Here is a 27085-nt window from a genome sequence, read left to right as displayed (position 1 = left end):
GGATCCTAATGGTGTAGGTGGTCTAGCAGCAGGGTCAGTATTTCATTGGTTATATGGTTCGGTGCTGATAGAACTTGTTACAGGTAAGGCCAACGATGGAGGCCCAAATGGATCCACCTTAAGGGGAAATCAGAGAGAGAGAAAAATAAATAACAATCACAATTATTATATATATAAACCTTTTTCTTGACAACTAATTTATTTACTATTGAAAAAGTAAATGTTTATTTGAATTTGAAAACTGAGAATGTCTACAAACCTGAACAGCTGGATGTGTGGTTGACGTTACCATGATCTGTGTCGCTTGTTCCCCGTCACGTTTACGAGTTCTTGACCAAGTAGCTTTCATCTCAACTTGTTGTCTGCTTCCAGCTAAAAACAAAAATAAACATTTTAACTACATCTTTTTTGTTACGTTCTAAAAAAACATTTTTTTTTCAGCATGAAACAGATGCAAAATGAAATAACATTCTTTTCTAAAAAATGTTGCAGTTTAATCTATTTACCATGAAATCGAAAGATAAAGTTGCAGCTATGAACACTATCATGAACACTTATATATGCACAAAGGTTGGATTGTTGGTTTTTTACTTGAAATAATTTCACATAGATAATTATAAAAATCAATTTCATTTCAAAATGTTTGTGCCATGAAACAAATGTTTAAATTTTATTTTATTATTATTAGTAACACAATTGTTATACAGAATGTTAAATTTAAAACCAGCTATAAAAATTGAAAATTCATTACAAGATAAAAATTTTTTTTACTATACTTTAAAAGTTCATTCACTAAAGGTCAAAGTTGAAGGGTAAAGTTAGCAATCTTAAGTCACCACCATGTTAATCCTATTTCCTTTCTGACATATTTTTACCTTTATTGTTCTTGAACGACTCCCCCGACGACACGCACACAACCTGGTCTCGTTCTATATTGTCAAAGTCTTCAATTGTTTGTCCAGACACTGTGAAGACACGTTTTGCAGGCATGTGCAGTGACAACCGTCCACTAGCATCCTGTAGTAAGTTGGCCATGCTGTGAACGCGAATGTACGTTGCTCTTTCAGGATTGTCACCGTTTCGATAAACTGACACTCGTTTCTAAATAAAATATAATACAATTAAGCGCATTGAGACAACAAAACAGCAATACTGTGGGTAACTGACAGTGGTTTAAGGAATAGAGAGAGAGAAATATTAAGCCTTCAGAAACAATTTTCCTTTGTCAGGGCTTAAGAAATTATTAAAGATGCATACCTCATTCACAAAATAAATACTTATTTTGATTTTGCTTATGTAGTAAAAGTTTACAGATGAAGCTATATATTTTATAAAGTTGCTTTTTTAATTTATTGTATCTTTTATATTATTAAGTTATTCAGTGAAAGCAATAAATAAAAAGTATGATAATGATATATAATATCAAGAGCACAATTGCCGCTAGAGTATTATTAAAATTAAAACTTACCACATTTGGTTGTTTATACAGTGTCTTGTTTGGGTTAATGATGGACTTAGTTGTTTGCTTAAACTTCTGATGTGCTTTCATTTCTGTCAAATGATTCTGTAATACAAATTATAATTGTTATTGTCATACAACCGTTTGCCTGTCATAGTATGTCTGGTATCAAGAAATAGTGGTATTCTGAATGTGTTTTTTAATGGAAACAAGAATTTGAGATCTTCAGAACTGTCTGTTTTGGGAAAGTTTCTTGTTTTCATTGAGTATAGTTTTGGGCCTGTACCATATTCAAATTTTAAGTAAAGTATAGATTCTCCTCACAATGCATTGCTGCTGTGAGACTAAGTGGTTGAAGTACCCTACTTACTTCTAACTGATGAACTTGTACAGATTTGTGTATCTCGCTTGTTGAAGGCTGTGTCCATCCACCTTGTAGTGCAACTGGGTGCTCTGGGCTCATTGTACCTTTGAAGTCTGGACCATCTAAATGAGCTGTGCGACGCCCTACACAAATAAGAAGAGTCTTAAATTAGTTGTTTACTGTACTTACTAATGAACTTTTTACTTATCTAAAGCTCTGTCTACACAATCAAACTAGTTCGACCAAAAAGTGTGATATGCCCAAATATGGTAGTGATACGAACAATATGCTACAATCTACATACATAAATATAGTGGTGGTTGGCATCATGAAAGTGGTGGCCAGAAATTCTGAGTGGTGGACAGAGCTGACTATCGCCGATCACCGTGGTGATATCCCTGAGTGATAAGACATCTTCATGTCCATATATGGGCACATCACATTTTTTTGTCACATAAGTTTGATAGTGTAGACAGAGCTTTACATCGGGTATGGTAGATACGGTATGTTTTTACTACATTATTTTAATTGATACAGTACACTTCAACCTACCTTGCATTTGTCTTAAAATATGTTTTTCTTTATCCAGTTCTAAACTAATTTCTGCTCTCTCCTCCCTCTGTTGGGCATATAAACTTCGCCGATAATCATAACCTAATAAAATCATTATATTGATTAATTTCACAAAGCATAATTAAATTCAAACAATTTATTTTTAAAGAAGAACAGAAAAAAGAAACAATGACATTGGAAATATGTACATATGTGTGTATTATATAATGTGTTCTATGCTTTGTATAACTGGACTGCTGAGTATGTAATTAAGTATCAACTCACATCCAGGACTAAAAAATGGCTCTCCACACGATACCCACACTTCTATAGGCTTCCTCATCGCCATAGCAACCTTTGAATCTGCGCTAGTTGTTCTCGAGTGTGATGATTTTCTGTTTCTATCTGAAATGTCATTGATTTTCAAAAATTACTATTTATAAATTGTTTTGAAATTGTGGACAAAAGATATTATTCATGGTTAAATATTTCTTAGAATTATAGGAATTTCAATAGAATCATTAGACATAAACCTGGTGTTCATTTTAGATACAAAGTATTTTAAGAATTGATAATTTCTTAAGTGAAATCATTTTCTACAAACACCGGATATCCTAATAGGATGACATCCTTTAGTTCACTGAATGTAAATTTAAGTAACAGATGTTTTTTTTCTGGTATTAACCTAAACACCCAACATTGGTGAATGAGTGTCTCTTAAGGATAAGCTAGGCCAGACAGATTTACCTTGGTGTGTAGTAATATCAAGGTTTTCTAAGCCTTGTTGAACCAAGTTGTACTTGATCATGTCTGGGATTGAGAGTAAAAGTGTGCCGTCTTGGGAATACAAACGGCGTGCTGCTGATGTCAGTTGAAGCTGGTATGTGCTTTGATCAAGGATCTGAATAAATCAATGTAGAAAACCAACCATACATAATGACATCAGATTTTACTACTAATAACCTTCTTTGTAAAACAACAATGATAAAAATGATAAACATAATCACAAACCACTAATTTATTCAATTTATTTCCACATACTACAGCCATGTACATGGACGATGCAAATTTTAAGATCTGTGCAAATGTTTACAAATATTACACAATTGTAACTCACTTTGAAAGCAAATAAAGGAATAGTAAACCTTTTACACAGGAAAATAAATCTTACCCCTCTGATGGTGCTTCCAATGACAACAACAGGGTTATTACTGCGTCCATCTCCATTCTTGTACGCCAAAACTCGTACTGATTGGATCGGTTGATATGCAGATATTTCCCGTGCAATCAGACGAGCACTTGACATTTGTTTCAATCTTTTTAATTCCTTTTCATATTGAATCACTGTATTTTCCGCTTCAAAACTTGATAAATCAACCTAGAAAGAACATGTATTTATTTTGATATCATAAATGGTTTGGACAAATTCTGGATAAAATCAACCAGTAATTTAATGATCACAAGTTAAGATTAATTTGATCTGAATGTAGGAGACCTTAGTATATCCAGTATATCACCTAAATAAACCCAAGTAAAAAAGAATATTTATCTAATAAAATCATTAATTTAAAATTGCAAAACATCTGTTCTTACCTTCCCTCTAAGGCCGGCACTGAGTTTAAGCCCTATCTTAGGAGCTCACATATGAAAGGTGTTGAATGTTCTTACCTTGCCACTAAGACACTGAAAGCTACCAATCAGTTTAAGTCCTATCTTAGGAGCTCACATATGAAAGGTGTTGAATGTTCTTACCTTGCCACTAAGACACTGAAAGCTACCAATCAGTTTAAGTCCTATCTTAGGAGCTATACCAACAGCACATATGAAAGGTGTTGAATGTTCTTACCTTGCCACTAAGACACTGAAAGCTACCAATCAGTTTAAGTCCTATCTTAGGAGCTATACCAAACGCACATATGAAAGGTGTTGAATGTTCTTACCTTGCCACTAAGACACTGAAAGCTACCAATCAGTTTAAGTCCTATCTTAGGAGCTATACCAACAGCACATATGAAAGGTGTTGAATGTTTTTACCTTGCCACTAAGACACTGAAAGCTACCAATCAGTTTAAGTCCTATCTTAGGAGCTATACCAACAGCACATATGAAAGGTGTTGAATGTTCTTACCTTGCCACTAAGACACTGAAAGCTACCTATAAGTTTAAGTCCTATCTTAGGAGCTATACCAACAGCACATATGAAAGGTGTTGCATGTTCTTACCTTGCCACTAAGACACTGAAAGCTACCAATCAGTTTAAGTCCTATCTTAGGAGCTATACCAACAGCACATATGAAAGGTGTTGAATGTTCTTACCTTGCCACTAAGACACTGAAAGCTACCAATCAGTTTAAGTCCTATCTTAGGAGCTATACCAACAGCACATATGAAAGGTGTTGAATGTTCTTACCTTGCCACTAAGACACTGAAAGCTACCAATCAGTTTAAGTCCTATCTTAGGAGCTATACCAACAGCACATATGAAAGGTGTTGAATGTTCTTACCTTGCCACTAAGACACTGAAAGCTACCTATAAGTTTAAGTCCTATCTTAGGAGCTATACCAACAGCACATATGAAAGGTGTTGAATGTTCTTGTTTTTTTAGTTTGTAATTGCCTCTCATAGCTCTTGCGCATGCTACACAAACTTTGATATCTCCATCTACTTTAGTTTCAACTACGTCATACCCCTACAAATACAAATTAAAAATTGAATTGAAATAAAATACATTGAATTTCAGTGGTAAAATTAGATATATTTATATAGTTTCAATAAAAATAAATGTCTTACATTTTGCTGGACTTGATTCTCACCAACTACTGCATAAGTACAAACGCCAGCCTTATTTGCTGCCATTATTTCTTTGAAAATAAAACCAATAAAATTGTATGAAATTAAAAACTGGAATGCTAAATTACATCGTTGATGGATGGGCCCGATACTTGGGACCTTTATTGATCTAAGTATACTTAGGGGCAGATTACAATGGTTATCAATACATTTGGAAAAACATTGGTTGGTGAATTAGTACCTCTACCAATTCCTAAACGTGAAAGCTATTCATGGTATTCCATCGTTGTTTTAGACACAAAATCTACTTAGCTGTCAAGTTGCTCAAAATTGAATACCTACCTCTATCAAGTGGTTCAGCATGAAATGCATACATAAACCCAAACTCCTTCTCAAACATCCACTTCTGATTGGCTCCACCATTCTCTAAATTCTGTTTGCGTTGAATTACAACCGACTGACCACAATATGCGCCCTCCATGGCTGTTCCAGTGAAATTGGGCATTGAGACAGCAAGGACAAGATCTTCGTTAACCTTGGATTGGATGTACCTTTCAAATAAAGAAAATTCAGTTAACAAAACATATTTGCCAATTTAGTAGGGTAAGAAAAAACAATTAACTCTGAATGAATATAATTTAAGATGATATTGTCAGGGGTTACACCACAGACCCTGCATTTAAGTATGGTACTTACCCATCTTCAGTAATTTATACCACACACCCTCCTCTGTATAAGTAATAGCAAAACATTTAAGTATGGTACTTACCCATCTTCAGTAAATTCCCATCTTAATGACGGATCATCCTCTGTCTTCTTACAAAGCGCCACCTCTGACTTTTCTTCCAACTCTGGGTTTGATATACCAACCACAAGGTATGGTGATGACTTCAGCGTGATAAAGCCATCAATGAATATGAACTGCTGGCTGTGAGCTCCTGCAGGACCACGGTGTTTGTATCGAGGAGATGTATTTAATCTCCTTTTGGATCTGACAAGATATATATGAAAGAAAACACTGTATACTTGTCTAACAAATATGTTTATCAATACAATAGAAGAGCATTAAAAAGATAATAGATGATGAAACCAAGTTTAAATTCTTTATTTGAACCAAGCCATATATCACCAAATATCACCTGGGTACCAAGTCTGGCAAATACTGTATATGGTTGAACCAAGCCATATATCACCAAATATCACCTGGGTACCAAGTCTGGCAAATATATGGTTGAACCAAGCCATATATCACCAAATATCACCTGGGTACCAAGTCTGGCAAATATATGGTTGAACCAAGCCATATATCACCAAATATCACCTGGGTACCAAGTCTGGCAAATATATGGTTGAACCAAGCCATATATCACCAAATATCACCTGGGTACCAAGTCTGGCAAATATATTGAGGTGGGATTATACTTGGGCTTCATTAACAATGGATTTACCAAAGTAATTTTGTTTGAATTTTGCCTAAATTATTAAGTGGGATAATAGTCGAACACAGGATTATACACAGTTATATATGGTATATTGATGTAACTGTTTCTTTCTTCAAATAATGAATTATTAATGGCAACTGAATAAAAACCCCACTGGTGTGTTAGGATTACAAAAGAAAATTATTCTTAATTAAGACTTACTTTGATTTTGTGAAAGGTTCTGTCTCGTGTGAGTGGTCCTGATTGGCTTCTGTAACCTCATCCAGACTGGCATTCAACACGCGTTCCCACGGCCATTTCAAACCTTCTAAACGCTGCTCAGAATTCGCATGTGAACGCTGATGGGAACTAAAAGAATTATTTTTACAAAAAAAATAATGAAGGCACAATCATTATATAATATTGAAGATTTATAAAGCGCTCTTTACCAGGTGAGTTTTTAGGATATATGAATTGAATAGGGGATGGAGTGTAACGGATGGAACGAGGAAGTTGCTACCAGATCTCTGGTGCCTGAGCAAAGAAGCACGGATTTAAGGTTGGTTTTAGGTGGTGTTAACATAAGAGCATCCGTTCAGAACGAAGACCTCTGTGTAGTGGGACATACTGTATGTTTTAATAAGTTTGTTAAGATAATGGGGAGCAGTGCTGCCATAAAGACACTTGTAGGAAAAGGTTATAATCATGTACTGTATATGCTCTTTAACAGGAAACCAGTGAAGTTATGAAAGCAAATTATGATTTGAACTTGCAGAGAAACGGATTTAAGAAAACAAAGAATAAATGCATACCTCATCTTTGTTATGGAGTCATCCTCTTCTCCTGCACTTTCTTCACTTGGTTCTGGTGTCGGTCCTCGTATCATTTTCTCTTTCTCTTCTTCTGTCATACAGCATTTATTTATTAACAATCTTTGACTGTTACGATCCTTCTCAAGAACATAATCTACAAACAAATTATAAATTTATTCTCAGTTGATTATTTAGCATTATTATATCATGGTATCACATCAAATACCAGAATTAATGTATCTGAGCATCACCAGAAACATCCTTGTTAGCTGATCTTAATAATTAAGAACAAACTTAAACTACCAAAAAGAACACACCTAATGTGTCTCTAAGTGAGAGGAACTCCTGCATTTGTTCAATATCTGCTGAGAGTGTTGCCAGCAACATCCTTCTTTGTTGATCCTGAGCGGAGGTACTAGGATCATTCCATGACTCTCCACATGAGATGTACACCAGCTGATCTCTTTCAAGACCAACCAAAGTCTTGAACTCCTTGCCACTACTGTCAAATATTCGACGGCCAGCAAATGGTAGATTTAGTGAAGATGTACAGCGATCCAAAATCTATGAAAAAAGATGAAATTTATAATTGTATTACTTTTTATTTATAAGACAATTCCTATTATTTTAAAAACAATGGCGAAATTTAATATGCTTCAGAGTTTATTTTCCTTATGTAAAACATGTTTAGTTTACACTTTGTGGCAAAAACTACAAGACTTACCAGCTGAAATTCCATCTGCATCATCTTATCATCCTCAGAATGTTGACGTTGTTCATTGTCGGCGTGATCCCCGTCTTCACCAGCACTTCGCCTGTCGTAAGATTTGGAATGTCGTCTTGATTTTTTACTCATCGTTCCAGACTTATTTAGATCCCTCATCATCTAAGGGACAACATATAAAAGAAAGTAACTATCTAAAAATGGCTAAACATTTTATTGTGACACAGTAGCTAAGTTCTTGCTTATGCATTGCTGATTCTGGGTTCAATTTTGGTGTTGGTCATATTTTTTTCTCACAATTAAAGGTATTGCCTGAATGAGCATTTAGAAGATATATGCTATATCATTTTATTTGATAAAGTGAAAATACAATTCTTACATTGCTCAGATCAGGGCCAACCACATAGCTTGCTTTGTTTTCATCTTTCTCGCCATTCTTAAGAACACGCAATCTTAATGCACCTAAAATGAAATTAGAAATCCATTATAAGAAAAAAATAATAATTAGTGCAAAATTACAATATACTGCAAAGGTATGTAGCAGAGACTCAATAACATATTAGGCTGTGAAAAAGTTCTCTTTCCTTGATTAAAAGTTTATTGTGATAGATAAGATTAAATATCAACAGTAAACATTCTTATACAAACATAATATCAATGATAAATGAGAATAATTACGAACCTGCTTTCATGTCTCCCTTCTCATTTTTCCGCACTTTGATTGGTGGAGCAAATGGAATAAGGAATGCTTCCATTGGCCAATCAAATTCTTCGTTCCATGTTCCCTCTTCTGTGACTGGCCAGGAGTAAGCTAGTTTGTTCCATTGTGGATTTTGAACAGTTGAATGTTTCCATTGGCCTAGGTTCTCAATCTTTTCCTGCTTTAAGGCCCACCTGTGATAAAAGAAATGAAGTTAGAGTTAGAGTTAATACAATATTACTGGTATATTATTACAAGAATGTATGAATGCTGTAGTACACTTAAATTAATTTAAATACTGTATTGGGTAGTATGACAATATTCATTTAAATACTGTATTGGGTAGTATGACAATATTCATTAATTTAAATACTGTATTGGGTAGTATGACAATATTCATTTAAATACTGTATTGGGTAGTATGACAATATTCATTAATTTAAATACTGTATTGGGTAGTATGACAATATTCATTTAAATACTGTATTGGGTAGTATGACAATATTCATTAATTTAAATACTGTATTGGGTAGTATGACAATATTCATTTAAATACTGTATTGGGTAGTATGACAATATTCATTTAAATACTGTATTGGGTAGTATGACAATATTCATTAATTTAAATACTGTATTGGGTAGTATGACAATATTCATTTACATACTGTATTGGGTAGTATGACAATATTCATTTAAATACTGTATTGGGTAGTATGACAATATTCATTAATTTAAATACTGTATTGGGTAGTATGACAATATTCATTTGGTAAAGAAAGCTCCTAAAAGTATTTAACCCTACATCAAGTTGCACAGAAAATGTAAGGCATTATGCAGGCCTAAGGCTAACCCACCCAAACCCTTTCAAACATCTTAGAAATACCTTACCTCTGTGATTTGGCCCATGGATGTTTTGCTGGCAGTTTGCCAATTGCAGCAACAATAAAGTTATGTCCTGGGAACTCCTTAACATCTGCATCCTCTGTGGTGGTGTCTTCTGTAGGAGATTGTTGGTCAGTTTCAAGATCCTGAAAATTGACTCCATCGTCTCCAAATTGGAATGATTCACCTTCAGGGGCAATTGGTTTTGGAATGTATGTCAAAACCAATTCTGGCTCGGCCTAAAGAAAATAGATATAGAAAAAGAAAAATGATTGTTTAAGGTACGGTTGTACTCTTTTAATATTTTTTTCTTCTGCTTAACATGTAAAGTAGATTTTTTTGCAGATTCTCTTCCTATTATTCATAAATTATGATTTGTTTTACATATAGCAATGAGTAAATCAATGTTGAAGATTTTTACCAAAAAGCATATAAAACAAAAACAAATTTTAGTGAAAATGATTAATATAAAAAAACAACAAAATCTAGAATACTGAATGCTTACCAAAGAATATATAAAACCCTCAGGGCTAAATCCCCACTGCTGTGCTGGGTTGTCTATACTCCTAAAATAAAAAAAAATATTTCACTGACATAAAGTCACCTTTACTGACAAACACTGTCTGATTTTCATGGAGTTGACTGTACTTTCATCATTTATTAATTTCTATTAATGGTCAACAATACAAACAATCTTTATACAGTATATATACTTTATACCTATTGTTATGTTCAATATTTGATCTTTTTTTTTTTACTTATTTTATTGTTTAAAATTTCCTTTCATATACTATACATTTGTATTGCAGGGCCGTCATGAGACAAGCTTTTGCTTCTAGTGCAGGCTCCGGTTATTACAAATTAAACACTGCTCTTCTGTTGCCTTATTTAAAAAATTGCTCAAAACTCATTTTTTCGACCACTAACATGCCCAGCGCCTTTGATTTTGTACCTCGGTCTTTGAATTGACGCTTTATAAATTTTGATATAATAATAATAATAATAATAATAATTATAGTTATATATGAATATAATTAAACAATACAACAATTCTATACCGGATCTTGCAAGAAAAAATTGTACAAATTGTTTTATTTACTTTTTGTCTAGAGTAACAGCATAGCCTTGTGCTGCTGTCTCACCATCAGGAAATTTCTTGTCAACTCGAGATCTTTCACTTAAAGTTAAAGCAACTGAAGACATTGCACGACAGTATATTACACCTTTCTGAAAATAAAATTAATAAGCAACTAAGATATTAAACATGGTTTAAACAATTCTAAGCATGTATACTTAAGTCACTAAATTGCAGTTGATTAATATATTCTACTAAATACATGTTTAGCATCAATGTATGCAGTGTGGGGTTAAAAGAGGAAAAACTATATCTAGTTTGTTTCTAATTTTTATTTTACATATACATTACTGCCATTGTCCTTGTACTTTGTAGTCATACCTTATTAATCACCCATATTTGAGACTTTGATGGCCAGATATCTTTGTCTCCCATTTTCTTTTTAAGCGTTACATCCAAATCAGGGTACAGCACCATTTTTAATGAATCCTATAAAAAAAAACATGGATATAATCTTTACACATTGTAACATTTCATACGTATTAAAAAGTAAGTAAGTAATCGTGAACAACATTAATCAAACAAATGAGTAAGGCCCTGTCTACACTATCAAACTTTATGTGACAAAAAATGTGTCCATATATGGACATGATGATGTCATATGACTACCATATTTGGATACAAGGATACAAGGAAACTTTATTCATCCCAACTTGAGAATTTGTGTTGCTGTCTTATAACAATGACGTAAAGAAAAGAAAAATGTGTAGACAGAGCTTAAGTCACTGTAAATAAGTACCGTAATCCATGCAAATAAGTACTTTTAAAATAAAATAAAACATATCTTACTTTATCTTGTAAGAAATGATGCCTTGTATCAATTTCTTGAGTTTTCAAAGCCATCAATATCTGGTCACGCTTCATTGGGTCGGAATTTTCATCAATTTGTTCAATGTCATATAATACAGGAAATCCAATGGTAGCATCCCAGTTACTAGATCTAAATAACAGAGACAAAATTAAGGAAATATTTAAACTTTAAACCAGTGCTTGTAAGAATGCCACAAATTTTTTATAAACTTTTACTTTAACATTTTTACAATAATTCACCTTACAACTTCACACAAACTAATTGTACTTAATGAAGCCTATTCCAGCTTACACAAACTAATTGGATACAAAATGGAATGCTTTATTGTTTTTGCTTACTTTTCTTTGCCAGGCTGTAATTCATCTGCCAGAATTGGTTCTCTCAATGCCACATTGCGATTGCCATACAAACAATAGGCTGACGCTTTATCAAGGGTTAACTGTAGACAGTATACTAAACAAAACCCAAATTATTAATTTGCTACAGATGTCTATTAACTATGATATTAAACATTAAGGGCTACAGAAACAAATATGACACAGTGATGATGATGATGAGGGTGGCGTTTATTCGGGGGAGGTGTTTATTTTTTAGTAATATCGAGAAGTGATAAAATACAGTAAAAAGTGGAATCAGAATGCTTGGTAAATTGTAGATCATGTCAAGCAATGAATTCTATTACAAATAGAAATTTGAGATACAATACTGTATGTATATGCATGTGGTGGGCGGAAATAAATATGCCCCTGGACATTTATTCGAGGGAAGCGTTTATTCAAATAAATAAGGTAGATAACGATGATGCTAAAGATGATGACAATGTTGATGAACATGATGATAGTTATTTTCTAACCATTAGGATCTCTAAAGTTCTCCCCATATGAGATCCACACTTCCTGATCATTCTGCAATCTTGACACATCTGTGATATCTTGGCCATTCTTGTCAAACAGTTTGGTTACAATAGGGCTGAGGGCTGAAACATTCTGCTCAGGGTGAACGCAGTGAGTAATGTGATCCAATAACTGGAGACAAAACACACAAATATCAATGAAAATTGGCAGAAACAAGTCACTTGTTGACAACCTCATCATATCTGTCATTATTATTATTATTAAACTATATCTGTTAAAAACATACCCTTTGTACGACCATACCATGGTTACCATGACAACCCTTATAAGCCTCTTTAATGTTGAAGAAGATGGTATCCTCCTTGTCATTAAAACCATTCTCATAAACCTAACAAAAAAACATTTTAAATTTTGCACTGATAAAGTGGATTGTAAGAATAACTGAGATAGGATTGTAATTAAAATAAAACCTTACATTGTTAGAAATTACAGGAGCTTTGCTTCAAAACAAACCCCATATGTTCCAGGATATAGTTGGAATAGTCATACACCCTTATCAAGTAGTCTTCTTTAACTGTCTTGCTGGCATTATACAGTATTGCTGAGTGAATTAGAGGCAATTTTTTGAAAACCAAATTGGTCTAACAGGGATTGTAAGTTGTCAAAAATTAATTATCAGTGATTTTGACTGACTTACTTTTAATCTTATTCCATGCATTCCTACTAATCTATGTGATGCGTCCATTGTCTTAATGTGCTTCAAAGTATAGCTGTGTCCTTCCATCTACATTAAGTAATTAAACATTGCATTATAGTTATACATTATTCAACAATCATTGATTATCACATTTTAAGAATTTACAGTCTACCAATATTGGACACCTTTGGGCTGGCCAAATATAGCTGGTTTATTGGAAAGTCTGGTATTCAGAATGTGTTTTTAAAGTTAAAAAAGAATTTGAGACTGTTTGGACTTAGGATTTGGTATTGGAAGAGTTTCCGGTTTTCAGAGAGTCTGATATTGGGAGAGTTGACTGTACTATAGGGTAATCATACTATAAAGTGTTGTTAACTTACCTCCTCTTCCTGGACCAAGTCTGAAATCTGTCTGAGAATTCTTTTCAAAGAATCCTTAGCAGTACTAAACTCCTGAATGCCTTCGTTTGTCTAAACAAAATAAAGAAGATTTGTATAAGCCATGCTGTTTTTTATTTCTCCAGAATTGTCACTACCACAATCTGGTAGGTAAAATGTTGTATATGAAAATTACATCGATGAATTCATTAATGTAATTATTAGGTCAGGAATATAAGTTTTAAATCCATGTCTACACTATCAAAATATGATGATGATGTCATATCATTATCATATTTGGGTACATCACACTTTTTTTTGTCGTCAAACTAGTTTGATAGTGTAGACAGAGCTTCAAGCTACAACTCCAACTTACGCCATTTAAATGGTCTTGAAGTTCCTCTTGCGACAAGGACAGAATTCTAACAATAGACACCTTGTCATCTTCTCCGTTCATAGCAAACTGAAGCTGTTCTTTGTACTCCTTTGCTATACCTAGCTTTTGCTCACAATACTGCAGTGTGTTGCGTAAGAAAACTGAACAGAAACAAAGTGGAGGGTGAATGTAACATATACCATGAAGAGGAATGAACAACGTGTGACAGTATCCATACGTTTTGCTTCTGGATTATAACATTAAAACTGTTTCTTTAAATAAAGATAGCAATATTCATTTCATTCCATACAACATTAAGTATGGCATTTAACATAGGATCAATTGGTACTTACTTCTAGAACCCTTTGGACTAAAGCCCTCTCCTCTTGATATCCACACTGGTCCATATGCAGGTGTGGAGCTGGTCTGAAGACACTTATCTAGCTTTCTTACTGAAATTTAAAATATACTTAATAATTAATTTGGTTTAATCCTTGAGACAAGCAAATAACTGAAACTACAACCCCCTGCAATCATACAGAGACAAACAACATAAATTCCAAATAATCATCATTTATTCATACTAAACAGAAGGAAGTTTGTTACAATAGTTACTTACTTTGGTTGATATCTTCAATAACTTTTCCTTCCCATGAGAAGACAATTTTGGCTGGTGATGTAATACCCAGTCTAATAGTACACACATCAAGAAACTGTATCACAATAGTAAATATATATTAAAACATTAAATGTTTAACCCTATATAAGTCATGTAAGACTGTAAACTTTAAATGTATAGTTTTATGTGCAATTAATTTGATTTTTATATTAAAAATGGAATTCAGAATGAATATACTTGAGACATTATCAAACAAGACTACTGTACAACCTCACCTTCTCAAATTTGTCAGGAGTTGCAAGCGCCTCAAATGTCTCTGACCCATCTCCATTTTTAAAGACAATTATTCGCCGTGTCTTTGATGTTAACATTTTCCTACAAATACAAATTAATTATATATTTATGCTTTCCTTTTTAATCAAATAATGTACTCTTCTCCCAACCCTTCTCTCTACATCACTTCTTTCCTCTCAACAACACCCTCCATCTGATAACCTTTATCTACACCACCATATTCTCTCTACATCACTTCTTTCCTCTCAACAACACCCTCCATCTGATAACCTTTATCTACACCACAATCTTCTCACTACATCACTTCTTTCCTCTCAACAACACCCTACATCTGATAACCTTTATCTACACCACCATATTCTCACTACATCACTTCTTTCCTCTCAACAACACCCTCCATCTGATAACCTTTATCTACACCACCATATTCTCTCTACATCACTTCTTTCCTCTCAACAACACCCTCCATCTGATAACCTTTATCTACCCCACCATCTTCTCTCTACATCACTTCTTTCCTCTCAACAACACCCTCCATCTGATAACCTTTATCTACACCACCATCTTCTCTCTACATCACTTCTTTCCTCTCAACAACACCCTCCATCTGATAACCTTTATCTACACCACCATATTCTCTCTACATCACTTCTTTCCTCTCAACAACACCCTCCATCTGATAACCTTTATCTACACCACCATATTCTCTCTACATCACTTCTTTCCTCTCAACAACACCCTCCATCTGATAACCTTTATCTACACCACCATATTCTCTCTACATCACTTCTTTCCTCTCAACAACACCCTCCATCTGATAACCTTTATCTACACCACAATCTTCTCTCCACATCACTTCTTTCCTCTCAACAACACCCTCCATCTGATAACCTTTATCTACACCACCATATTCTCTCTACATCACTTCTTTCCTCTCAACAACACCCTCCATCTGATAACCTTTATCTACACCACCATATTCTCTCTACATCACTTCTTTCCTCTCAACAACACCCTCCATCTGATAACCTTTATCTACACCACCATATTCTCTCTACATCACTTCTTTCCTCTCAACAACACCCTCCATCTGATAACCTTTATCTACACCACAATCTTCTCTCTACATCACTTCTTTCCTCTCAACAACACCCTCCATCTGATAACCTTTATCTACACCACCATATTCTCTCTACATCACTTCTTTCCTCTCAACAACACCCTCCATCTGATAACCTTTATCTACACCACCATATTCTCTCTACATCACTTCTTTCCTCTCAACAACACCCTCCATCTGATAACCTTTATCTACACCACAATCTTCTCTCTACATCACTTCTTTCCTCTCAACAACACCCTCCATCTGATAACCTTTATCTACACCACCATCTTCTCTCTACATCACTTCTTTCCTCTCAACAACACCCTCCATCTGATAACCTTTATCTACACCACCATATTCTCTCTACATCACTTCTTTCCTCTCAACAACACCCTCCATCTGATAACCTTTATCTACACCACCATATTCTCTCTACATCACTTCTTTCCTCTCAACAACACCCTCCATCTGATAACCTTTATCTACACCACCATATTCTCTCTACATCCCTTCTTTCCTCTCAACAACACCCTCCATCTGATAACCTTTATCTACACCACCATATTCTCTCTACATCACTTCTTTCCTCTCAACAACACCCTCCATCTGATAACCTTTATCTACCCCACCATCTTCTCTCTACATCACTTCTTTCCTCTCAACAACACCCTCCATCTGATAACCTTTATCTACACCACCATATTCTCTCTACATCACTTCTTTCCTCTCAACAACACCCTCCATCTGATAACCTTTATCTACCCCACCATCTTCTCTCTACATCACTTCTTTCCTCTCAACAACACCCTCCATCTGATAACCTTTATCTACACCACCATATTCTCTCTACATCACTTCTTTCCTCTCAACAACACCCTCCATCTGATAACCTTTATCTACACCACAATCTTCTCTCTACATCACTTCTTTCCTCTCAACAACACCCTCCATCTGATAACCTTTATCTACACCACCATATTCTCTCTACATCACTTCTTTCCTCTCAACAACACCCTCCATCTGATAACCTTTATCTACACCACCATATTCTCTCTACATCACTTCTTTCCTCTCAACAACACCCTCCATCTGATAACCTTTATCTACACCACCATCTTCTCTCTACATCACTTCTTTCCTCTCAACAACACCCTCCATCTGATAACCTTTATCTACACCACCATATTCTCTCTACATCACTTCTTTCCTCTCAACAACACCCTCCATCTGATAACCTTTATCTACACCACCATATTCTCTCTACATCACTTCTTTCCTCTCAACAACACCCTCCATCTGATAACCTTTATCTACACCACCATATTCTCTCTACATCACTTCTTTCCTCTCAACAACACCCTCCATCTGATAACCTTTATCTACACCACCATATTCTCTCTACATCACTTCTTTCCTCTCAACAACACCCTCCATCTGATAACCTTTATCTACACCACCATATTCTCTCTACATCACTTCTTTCCTCTCAACAACACCCTCCATCTGATAACCTTTATCTACACCACCATATTCTCTCTACATCACTTCTTTCCTCTCAACAACACCCTCCATCTGATAACCTTTATCTACACCACCATATTCTCTCTACATCACTTCTTTCCTCTCAACAACACCCTCCATCTGATAACCTTTATCTACACCACCATAATTTCTATACCTCTTTTTCTTATCAACTCTATTCTAAAGCTCTGTCTACACTATCAAACTTTATGTGACAACAAAATGTGCCCATATATGGACATGATGATGTCATATCACTACCATATTTGGGCACATCATTACAATATATTTTACCTCATTCTCTTTGATAACGTAGCCTTAGTATTTTTCTTGCGATCTTCAGGAGGTATGACTACTCCATTCACTGTCCATGCTGTGTGAATTTTACGATGAACATCACCTATTAATACAGTTCACCATATTTTTATTTATTTTTTTTGATTCCAAACAAAATACTCATTTTCTTGACTACAGTGAATGATTAGATCATTGTACTAAATGTAGATAGAATTTGGCAGATGACATCTTTGTAATAATATACTAAATGAATATATTGTTTGAAGGTTTGCATGGCGAAATCAAATGTTGATATAAAGTTTGTGGTAAATCATGTATATTTAGTTCGGAAAAGAACTGTTGAGTTTCTCAACGTTTTATTCAAAATGCTTTGAATGTGAGATGAATACTAATGATCTATCCATCTATCTATCACAATTAGATATCAGATTGTTGTATATTTTACCTGTGACTGAGGCATAGGGATCCTTAAATTGTTCTCCACAAGAGATGTACACCTCAGCATCACGTGTAATCATCTTGCCATCTCTGACTTCAGATCCGTCTGCAAGGAAAACCTTTCTAGCGGCACTCAGTAAACCAAGCTTTAGGGTACACTCTTCAAGGAACTGCACAGAAAGAAAGTAACAACTTTAAAAGAGCATTTAACTAAACTAACTGCATGAAACAACACCTCTTTGATAACAGATAACAGAGCTCAAACAAAAAACGTAAAAACTTGTTCAATAAGACTATTAATTGCTTTGGGCCTGTCTGATCAGTACAGCAACCTAGAATTGCATCGAAATGCTACAATAATGGTGTACAGTAAATGCACAAGACACTAATTTCCTGTGAAACACTACGACCGATCCTATTTAGGGCACCCTTATTAAGTGACAATGTGTTTGGTCTGAAATGTGTCCCTTTAATAGTGGTAATTATGCTGTATTGATAATGATAATTTTACATATGTTGGGTGTAAAAAACCTGCAATGAGCAATGAACTGGCTTTGAAATGTGATTTTTGTCTGACGTACTGTAGCTATATTGATATGAGTGTTTAAAGTTTATTTAAGACATTACATACTAGCTTTAGTGTAGGGGCAGTGACTGTGAAAGCTTCACTTCGAGAGCCATTTTTATAAGCCAATGCTTTGATTATACTTGGCTGTAGCTTATACAGACTCTTACATGACCTGGTTGACCTCTGTGACATCATAGACGCTGATGATTTTGCACTCAATGGACGCCTATAAAATAAACAATGTATTAAACAAATATAATGATAAAACATGAAAATACTATATTTTGTGTAAATGTTATTATTTCAACAAATAATAAAACATGTTTTGAAGTTGAAGGATTAGCTAATTGATGAGAAGAGCAAAATAATATTTTATATTATTAGAAAACAATAAATAGATATATATGTCTGATATTTGATTGCTGATTATTATCCTAGAGAATCCTGGCCAGACACAATATTATATTGAATTTTTATTTCAAGATTTTTTATTTTTGCTGTGCATTCAAAACGACCAGTGGAAGCCCACATTCAGTAAAAGGTTTTCAAATTATTTACAGGTTGAAAGATTAAATTATATAGTAAACAATAAGATTAAAGTATAAATTGTAACTATTTGTATTGTCGATAATGCATAATAGATTGTTTGTTATATATCTACCTACCTGTCCATCAAAATAAAGTAAATAATTTAGATGATAATATCCTTATACAGCAGTGTTTTATGGCTCCATTTTGATACAATACAGTTTAGTATTTCATGGGCCCATTAAGCAGCGCACCATCTGGACAGACATTAGTGAAACTATTTAGCATTAGTTGCTTTGAGAATTCTGTAATGTATATAACAAGTGTCAGTATTCTTACCTTTTATTCCTATAAACAGGAGCACTAGTTGGTCTTACTCTTCTCTTCTGTTCAGAGTCCTCTGTCAATTTTTTATTCAAATCGTTTCTGTCTTCTACAAACTTCACATCAATCCTCCGCCTTTCTCTAGCACCATTACGTCCATTAGTAGAGGCTGATATAGGTCGTTTACCGGTTGATGATGTGCTATTCACCAAATAGTCTCTGTGTGGTAGTTTTTGCAGGTAGGGTGACTGTATCTTGGCACCACTTTTAGGCCTTAACATATGGATACATATTTGTTAATAATAAACTTACAAAAGTTAATATCATTAATTAATATAAACATTCAGAGTATAAGTATATACTTAACCTAGATATTTGGTGGGAATGCAAGCAACATTTTACATTACATGATGAAATTAAAAATATAAAAAATATCAATCGACTGTTTTATATGATGTCTCTAATATTTTCCAGAGAGAGGCATTTTGATTTTGATTTTTTTAGTCATTTTTACCTATTCACAGCATAAAATAGTAATTGATAAACATAATAAAAATACTTAAAAAATAACATGTTGATAAATGCAGATAACTAATAGCCTCTGTTGTACAGAGGTAGGTAGACAGACATACATGTAGCTTACTGTATTTACCGTACCACACTAGCACTGTCATGAGAATGTTTGATGTCTCAGTTTTAACCAATAGAATACGAGTTATCTATGTATACTGTGTAACATGGACCCTTCTAATACAAACAGAGCTAAGAATAAACGTGTTATTGCTAAGTTAACTTCACATGAACAGTCTTTGGGTAAATGTCTAAAAACAAATACGGCTATAAACAAACAAGGGTCTCCAATATTTATGTATCATAGGTTACCAATACTAAAATAATACAGTACTTCGCAAATACAGCATATATTTAGTAATAATAATAAATATCTACTTGTAATGTAGTAGATTGGTGGTTAATATGCTTGTCTGCCAATCTCAAGGTCTAGGGTTCAATTCTGACGTGACTGGATGTGTTGTAATAAATGAAATATTCAGAAAAGTAAGAGTTAATTGAAATAGTAGACTACTACTATGATCTTTCGTTGCCTGACAACACCTTTATTTTACTGTGTAGATTCAATTACCGGTAGTTGAAAACCAGTCAGATGTGACATTACAGTAAGCTCTCTTAGCAACAACACTATTTTAAAGAATTTTTCATTTTTATATGGACTGCATTGTAGGAATTGTATGTTATTGTATTGTTACTATGCTGGTTGAATACATCAACAAAACAAGCCTTTAGTTCTATGTAGTTACACACGTTGTGGTCAAGCTACAGTGCACTAGCTGCCAATAAACAAATTTAAATAATTGCAACTCCAAAATTATTTGTATATAAAGCATATAATTCCCTTTTTGTGTACTGTTTTCATATAGTATACAGTCAACTCTCCCAATACTGGACACCTTTAGGCTGGCCTATGTGTGTCTAGTTTTCCAGAATGTTTTTTTTTTCTGGCATTCAGAATGTTTTTTAATGGTAAAAATGAATTTACGGTAGGACCTTTTAGATGTCAAGGACAGTACAGTATTGGGAGAGTTGACTGTACTTATTACATATATAGTATATTTGTTCCATATAGGTATAGTTATTCCACAGGCATAGTTATTCTATATTAGGTGAATCAACAAACCTTTTCTTAGTGCTTCCCTGTTTCTTAAGTTCCTCAAGATATTGCGCAACAAGCACATCCTCATATGTCACACTATCTCCAGACCGTGTCATCTTGCTGCCATCTAGTCTATTGGATGTCTTGAGTTGTGACATCTTGTGGACGCTACCAGTACAAATAAAAAAATATTATAGACTTATAGATTAAGTTTTTAAATTGTCTTCCATTGCAAGATGACAATATAAAAATACAGACATTTAAAATACTATTTTTCTCAATAATCCTGCAAAATTTATTAAAATACTGAAAAAAAATTGCAGGGTTGGGTAAAATCTGGTGTCCCACATCTCATCATTAGCGAGCTAATTAATTTAATTAATGCTAATGTCATGATAGTTCATTGTGAGCAGGTTTGATGGTTTACTTTCTAGTTCCAGACCGTGGATGACCGAGACGACACATTCCATCGCTTGACATAACGTAGGTTGGTTGTCGGTCTTTGATTACCATCAGTCACGTTTGATATTGACCGTGCATGAAACCGGTCATTTTTTTGTTTTATACTTTTTTATTTATCATCAAAAAATACCAAAATAAAACACGGCCAATTTCATTTGTCACCACCGAAATAACATCTGATTCTGAATGAAATGCATAAAAAATAATGACCATACAGCCTGCATTACTATGGCATACAATGCTGCTCTATTATAGGGCAGCAGCTATAACTTACTGTATCTAGGCCTACCTATTTACAGAAGGAGGAGGAGGATAGGTTGGTCTGTTGATGATGATGGGTGATGGGAGGATCACACGGCACGCACAACACACACGCTGTTTTCGGAGGAGCCTCGAATAGGCTAGGCCTACATACGCTAGCTTAGCCTAGCTAGGCCTAGGCTATAATTATTATATTAATATATTGTTTGATTCTGACCTTTAAAGAGATGCCGATTCCTTCTTATTTGTTTCGTAATAACACCGAATTTAAAACATGGGATTTTCATTCATTGTATTGAATATTTTTATTTTTAGATACTCGAATCTTCAGCGTTTGGAAAAGTTGCCTTGGAGATGACGTCACAGCCAATCAATTAACTGATGATATGCATGAACAGATAGAGGGGGCGGTATAACAAAAATTAACAGAGCCATCCATCCAAATAGGAGTTTCAGTGTTAAAAATTATTGATGACACTCAAAAAACTATTGAATAGAAAAATTAATGAAATAAAATTCTATCAACATCTACATACTGTATTATTGTTTATTTACTTTGTTTTTACATGAAAAATGAAAAAAAAAGAGGTAATGTTCGGGTAACATTTTGTTTTTGACGTCACAGCAACCTTGCTAGCATTCCCTACCATATTTATACAGTAGCAATTTAACCTACCTATGGTATATACCAATATGAATAGAGCATTGAATTGGTAAAATATTTGATTTAATGTTAGGAATTTCAACAGTTTATAAACACCAAAATTCTCATTTCATGTGTAGGCCTACATTATTAATGGATTATATAGGTTGAATATTATTAGTGTTAAATATAAAATGAATGTTACAAAACCTAAACACAGACCTATTTTAAATTGCAGTATCTATATAATTCACTACAAATCAAAATACATTCTTTAAAATGAAATCACACTCAAATGCACTACATATAAAGAATGGAAGAGTTGTACTTGGGATTCCCAAAAGGTGATTACATACAAAACCAATGTTGCCATTTTAACTTTCAACCAATTCCAGAAAACAAAAAGTATCATCACACCAGACTGTTTTTTCTGACAGGTTTATGGTTAATATAAATATTACAATTTACAAAATCAACTTTAAATTCTAGTATTACTGTATTATCTTGCAATAGACATGTTTCCAGTAGTAGTAGTTAAAAATCATACTAAATTTGGTGACATGACATGACCCGATTAAAAACATGAAAAATATGGTATTACAAAACACATTGGACATTTTAATGTAAGGTAATTGAGTTGTTGAAAGGAGGCAATGTAATAAGCAGTTTACAGTGGGATTATAAATGAATACACATTTACTATACTACAAAAGAGACAAATAAAAAACCACTTTGTGATCCGATATTGGAAAACTGGACCTTTTTCACAGGATTTTAGTAGAACATGTGAACTCCATTATCTGACATTTGGCATGCTCCTTTACTGTGCGAATATATCACACATCACTATCTTTTACTAGACCATCTCACTGACACTACATTGTCATTTCCCCTAAACTTAATCCTGTTCATTGTTTCTCTAGACCATCTCACTGTCACTACATTGTCATTTCCCCTAAACTTAATCCTGTTCATTGTTTCTCTAGACCATCTCACTGTCACTACATTGTCATTTCCCCTAAACTTAATCCTGTTCATTGTTTCTCTAGACCATCTCACTGTCACTACATTGTCATTTCCCCTAAACTTAATCCTGTTGATTGTTTATCTGGGTTGTGGGTATGTTAATTCTAGATATGTATAGCAACAAGTGGTGTTAAGAGGCTCTGGGCTCTAAAATGTTAATATTTCAGTTAAATTTACTTCCATATGTAAATTAAAAAGACTGTGAAGTCTTAGGATTCAACCACAACCCAAATGGTGCTTATGATATACTCAAGAAGGCCTCCCACAATACATGCTTATTTAAATAATCATTAGAAAATTTACATTAAATCAAAGTTGTTGGGTACAGGATTCAAATATAAATAATAATAGCATTTTTAAAGGTTTGACAGAGCAACTAACTGTTGGTAGGAACGCTAGACCGCTTACATTACAGCTTTCCTAGCTTCCTTATCATAGTCTTAAACATCGGTCAAAATATGTATTGCCAATGTATCCACCACGCATTGATTTCATTACATTTTGCTCAAATATTTTCCTGTTTTGTCTAAGAACTTCAGCTGCTTCACGGTTCAATGGGTCGTCAGGATTAGGCTCCTTAAAAATTAAAAAGAGATAGAAAGTGTTAGATAATTAGAAAGTGTTAGATAATTATAAAATAAAGCAATATAGAAAGAAACAAAATGGAAAAATGAAAACAATGGTACAGTCACTCATTAACTTTAACTTTATATACACTGTATGTCGTATTGTATTACTGGCATGTGTTGTCGAGGGAATAATGTGATGACGGCTGGTTTAATGATGTGTTAATTTGAGTTCTACAACTGAATGTCATTTCTAATATGCAGGCATGACAAACTTTCAATCAAATGACTATGACTTTCTAACAAAGCTTAACTTAAATGTAAACAAAAAATACCATGTTTTCATTCACTGAAAGAAGAAATAAGTATTTTCATAAAGAACTCGGAATAACAAAATCAAATTTGTTAGAACATACCAATAAAAGATATTGTAGGCCGTAAATGATTGAGCTGATTGTTAGTACCGGTTTCCAGTCTTCCCTAAAAAACAGAAAACAAAATTGACATACACACAGAATACAACTTACTTAGAAACTAACTACAGAATAACAAACATTTTGGGAGAAGGTAACCAGAATTGGCTGTCTTACCTGAGGATGTTTAAACATACATTGCCCTCCAAGTCAATGTTTGGATGAATTGGCTATCTTACCTGAGAATGTTTAAACATACATTGCCCTCCAAGTCAATGTTTGGATGAATTGGCTGTCTTACCTGAGAATGTTTAAACATACATTGCCATCCAAGTCAATGTTTGGATGAATTGGCTGTCTTACCTGAGAATGTTTAAACATACATTGCCCTCCAAGTCAATGTTTGGATGAATTGGCTGTCTTACCCGAGAATGTTTAAACATACATTGCCCTCCAAGTCAATGTTTGGATGAATTGGCTGTCTTACCCGAGAATGTTTAAACATACATTGCCCTCCAAGTCAATGTTTGGATGAATTGGCTGTCTTACCTGAGAATGTTTAAACATACATTGCCCTCCAAGTCAATGTTTGGATGAATTGGCTGTCTTACCCGAGAATGTTTAAACATACATTGCCCTCCAAGTCAATGTTTGGATGAATTGGCTGTCTTACCTGAGAATGTTTAAACATACATTGCCCTCCAAGTCAATGTTTGGATGATAAACCTTGGTTTCACATTTTACTTTTGGTGCATCATGTGGATAACCTGGACCAACCTAAACACAAATATTATTAAAATAATGTTGCAATTTATTCTAATATAATATTTAATTATCTATTAAAATCAAAAGGCAAGTTACTGAAAAATTCTGTGGGTATTAGTGGCGCTGGATTATCTCAATGGAGATACAAATAAAGTATGCAAAAAGCTTCAGGGGCAGAAGTATAACAAAATAAACAAAATTGTTTTGATATTTATTTTCCCCCTATTTATTGCCAAAATGAATTTATATTTTTATTTAACTGTCAATTAAAAGATTATTTTTCAATTTCGCTATATACACAATGAATAAAAAAAGTCATTTGTGAATACCTTAAATATAAATACAAATCGACCATTGCGATAAAAGCCTTCATCAGGTGAAATTGTGAGTTTGAAGTCTAGCAGGTCATCTGGGTCAGGGTATTCAATCTGGCATGTCTGTGGTAAATTTAAATCTGCGATATCTGAATAAGAGGGAGAAACATGTTTAGTTAAGAAAAAGAATACTAAATTGTTTGAAATATATATGGCACATTCTGCCTCTAACAGACGATGTTATGGTGATCACTGTTCTCGACTTTTAAGACAGATTAAAGAGATTTGGAGGTGATTTGCAAAACTGCATATTATTAATACTATAGTTTTTTTACCTAACTAATTAATGTTATTATCACAATTTAACCCAATAAAAGAAAACAGTAGAATAATATATATTTATTTCATTGCCAGGTTTATTTTTAATTCAATCCACCGCACTCACTCTCACTGAATAGTGTTAGTTCTGTGCCTGCTGTGGAGTGGCAAACACATCACAACAAAAAGTAACTACAAAATATTAACTGCAAGGTTTAATAATAATTCCAAAAGAAAAACTAATTTAAATAATAGTTTTACACATTTCCAGATCCACAAAATCAATAAAAATAACAATTAATTATAAATATATATATAGCAGGCTATATAATGTTTGGGGCTAGGCCCACGATGCACAAGGTATTTGTAGTAACCAACAACGGTGGCGGTGCTAACCTTTCTGGATTCGTAACTGAGCAGCACTGGAACCTCTCGGCTTAGAGCCTGACTTTCCCAATGTCTCCTCTTCTTTCTTTTGTTGCTTTAGTGAGAACAATTTAATCATGTTGATATTCTTTAAAATATGTACTTGTTTTTATTCGAATACTAAATAACATTTGTTACAAATATTAAAAATTAGATGATGTTTTCTTTCTCTAATTTACTTCCGAGTTTAGTCATCCTGTTTTTTTCTGCTCTATTTTTTTGTTAGCCCCTTTCTTCGCGGACGAATCCATTAACGTATTTTTACAACAACGACGAAACTCTGAAATATTTAATGAGTTAATTTGTAGAAAAAGTATTACATTAATACGGAATATTAATTAATGGATTACTAATATTCTATCTAATGATGAAAATTAAGTTGGACTATTTGCCACATTTTTAATAAATAAATAAGTTTATTGCCCGTTTATCATAATGGTATTGCCGAAGTCTAGCCTCTTTAAACAGCAGTCGGTTTGTATTCAAACATCTCCATCGACCAGTTTGGTACATTTTATATATCTGAAAAAATAGGTGCTTAAAGTTTCTGCCATACAACGTCTGAATTCCAGA

The 27085-nt window shown here is 33.8% G+C and overlaps 2 protein-coding genes across 2 annotated transcripts; both read right to left on the bottom strand.

Annotated features, from left to right (window-relative positions):
* Positions 1 to 3: 3 nt before the first annotated feature.
* LOC140054218 (doublecortin domain-containing protein 1-like) lies at positions 4 to 22383 on the bottom strand. The gene is made up of 39 exons (XM_072099133.1): positions 22259 to 22383; positions 21343 to 21486; positions 19665 to 19922; positions 18861 to 19023; positions 18237 to 18399; positions 17789 to 17894; positions 14850 to 14949; positions 14575 to 14668; positions 14309 to 14407; positions 13956 to 14116; positions 13583 to 13672; positions 13203 to 13289; positions 12792 to 12893; positions 12505 to 12676; positions 11990 to 12104; positions 11630 to 11780; positions 11162 to 11269; positions 10805 to 10932; positions 10211 to 10271; positions 9712 to 9944; positions 8806 to 9017; positions 8503 to 8585; positions 8124 to 8285; positions 7717 to 7963; positions 7400 to 7553; positions 6810 to 6956; positions 5936 to 6157; positions 5509 to 5717; positions 5167 to 5237; positions 4880 to 5065; positions 3547 to 3753; positions 3123 to 3276; positions 2661 to 2780; positions 2376 to 2477; positions 1830 to 1966; positions 1469 to 1564; positions 876 to 1101; positions 260 to 372; positions 4 to 117 (listed from the first exon to the last, which is right to left on the bottom strand). The coding sequence occupies exons 2-39, from the start codon at positions 21474 to 21476 to the stop codon at positions 43 to 45; spliced, it is 5448 nt and encodes a 1815-aa protein (XP_071955234.1). The 5' UTR covers positions 21477 to 21486; positions 22259 to 22383; the 3' UTR covers positions 4 to 42.
* Positions 22384 to 23106: 723 nt separating this feature from the next.
* On the bottom strand, positions 23107 to 26717 carry LOC140054006 (NEDD8-conjugating enzyme Ubc12-like). The gene is made up of 5 exons (XM_072098798.1): positions 26483 to 26717; positions 25784 to 25917; positions 25363 to 25466; positions 24693 to 24756; positions 23107 to 24286 (listed from the first exon to the last, which is right to left on the bottom strand). The coding sequence occupies exons 1-5, from the start codon at positions 26589 to 26591 to the stop codon at positions 24143 to 24145; spliced, it is 555 nt and encodes a 184-aa protein (XP_071954899.1). The 5' UTR covers positions 26592 to 26717; the 3' UTR covers positions 23107 to 24142.
* Between the last annotated feature and the right edge of the window lie 368 nt (positions 26718 to 27085).

The sequence above is a fragment of the Antedon mediterranea genome, chromosome 7 (assembly GCF_964355755.1).
Source record: "Antedon mediterranea chromosome 7, ecAntMedi1.1, whole genome shotgun sequence".
NCBI lineage: Eukaryota > Metazoa > Echinodermata > Crinoidea > Comatulida > Antedonidae > Antedon > Antedon mediterranea.
Note: the sequence above shows the minus strand (reverse complement) of the source record. Positions and strands in the feature narration are given on the sequence as shown.

Coding starts and splice junctions, on each gene's coding strand:
- LOC140054006 (XM_072098798.1), bottom strand. CDS start 26,591: ATGATTAAATTGTTCTCACTAAAGCAACAAAAGAAAGAAGAGGAGACA. Junction 24,757..25,362: donor GTATGTTTAAACATTCTCAG/GTAAGACAGCCA, acceptor TCTGTTTTTTAG/GGAAGACTGGAAACCGGTAC. Junction 24,287..24,692: donor GCCTACAATATCTTTTATTG/GTATGTTCTAAC, acceptor TTAATTTTTAAG/GAGCCTAATCCTGACGACCC.
- LOC140054218 (XM_072099133.1), bottom strand. CDS start 21,476: ATGTCACAACTCAAGACATCCAATAGACTAGATGGCAGCAAGATGACA. Junction 14,408..14,574: donor TATTGAAGATATCAACCAAA/GTAAGTAACTAT, acceptor TTTAAATTTCAG/TAAGAAAGCTAGATAAGTGT. Junction 373..875: donor GTCGTTCAAGAACAATAAAG/GTAAAAATATGT, acceptor TTTTGTTTTTAG/CTGGAAGCAGACAACAAGTT.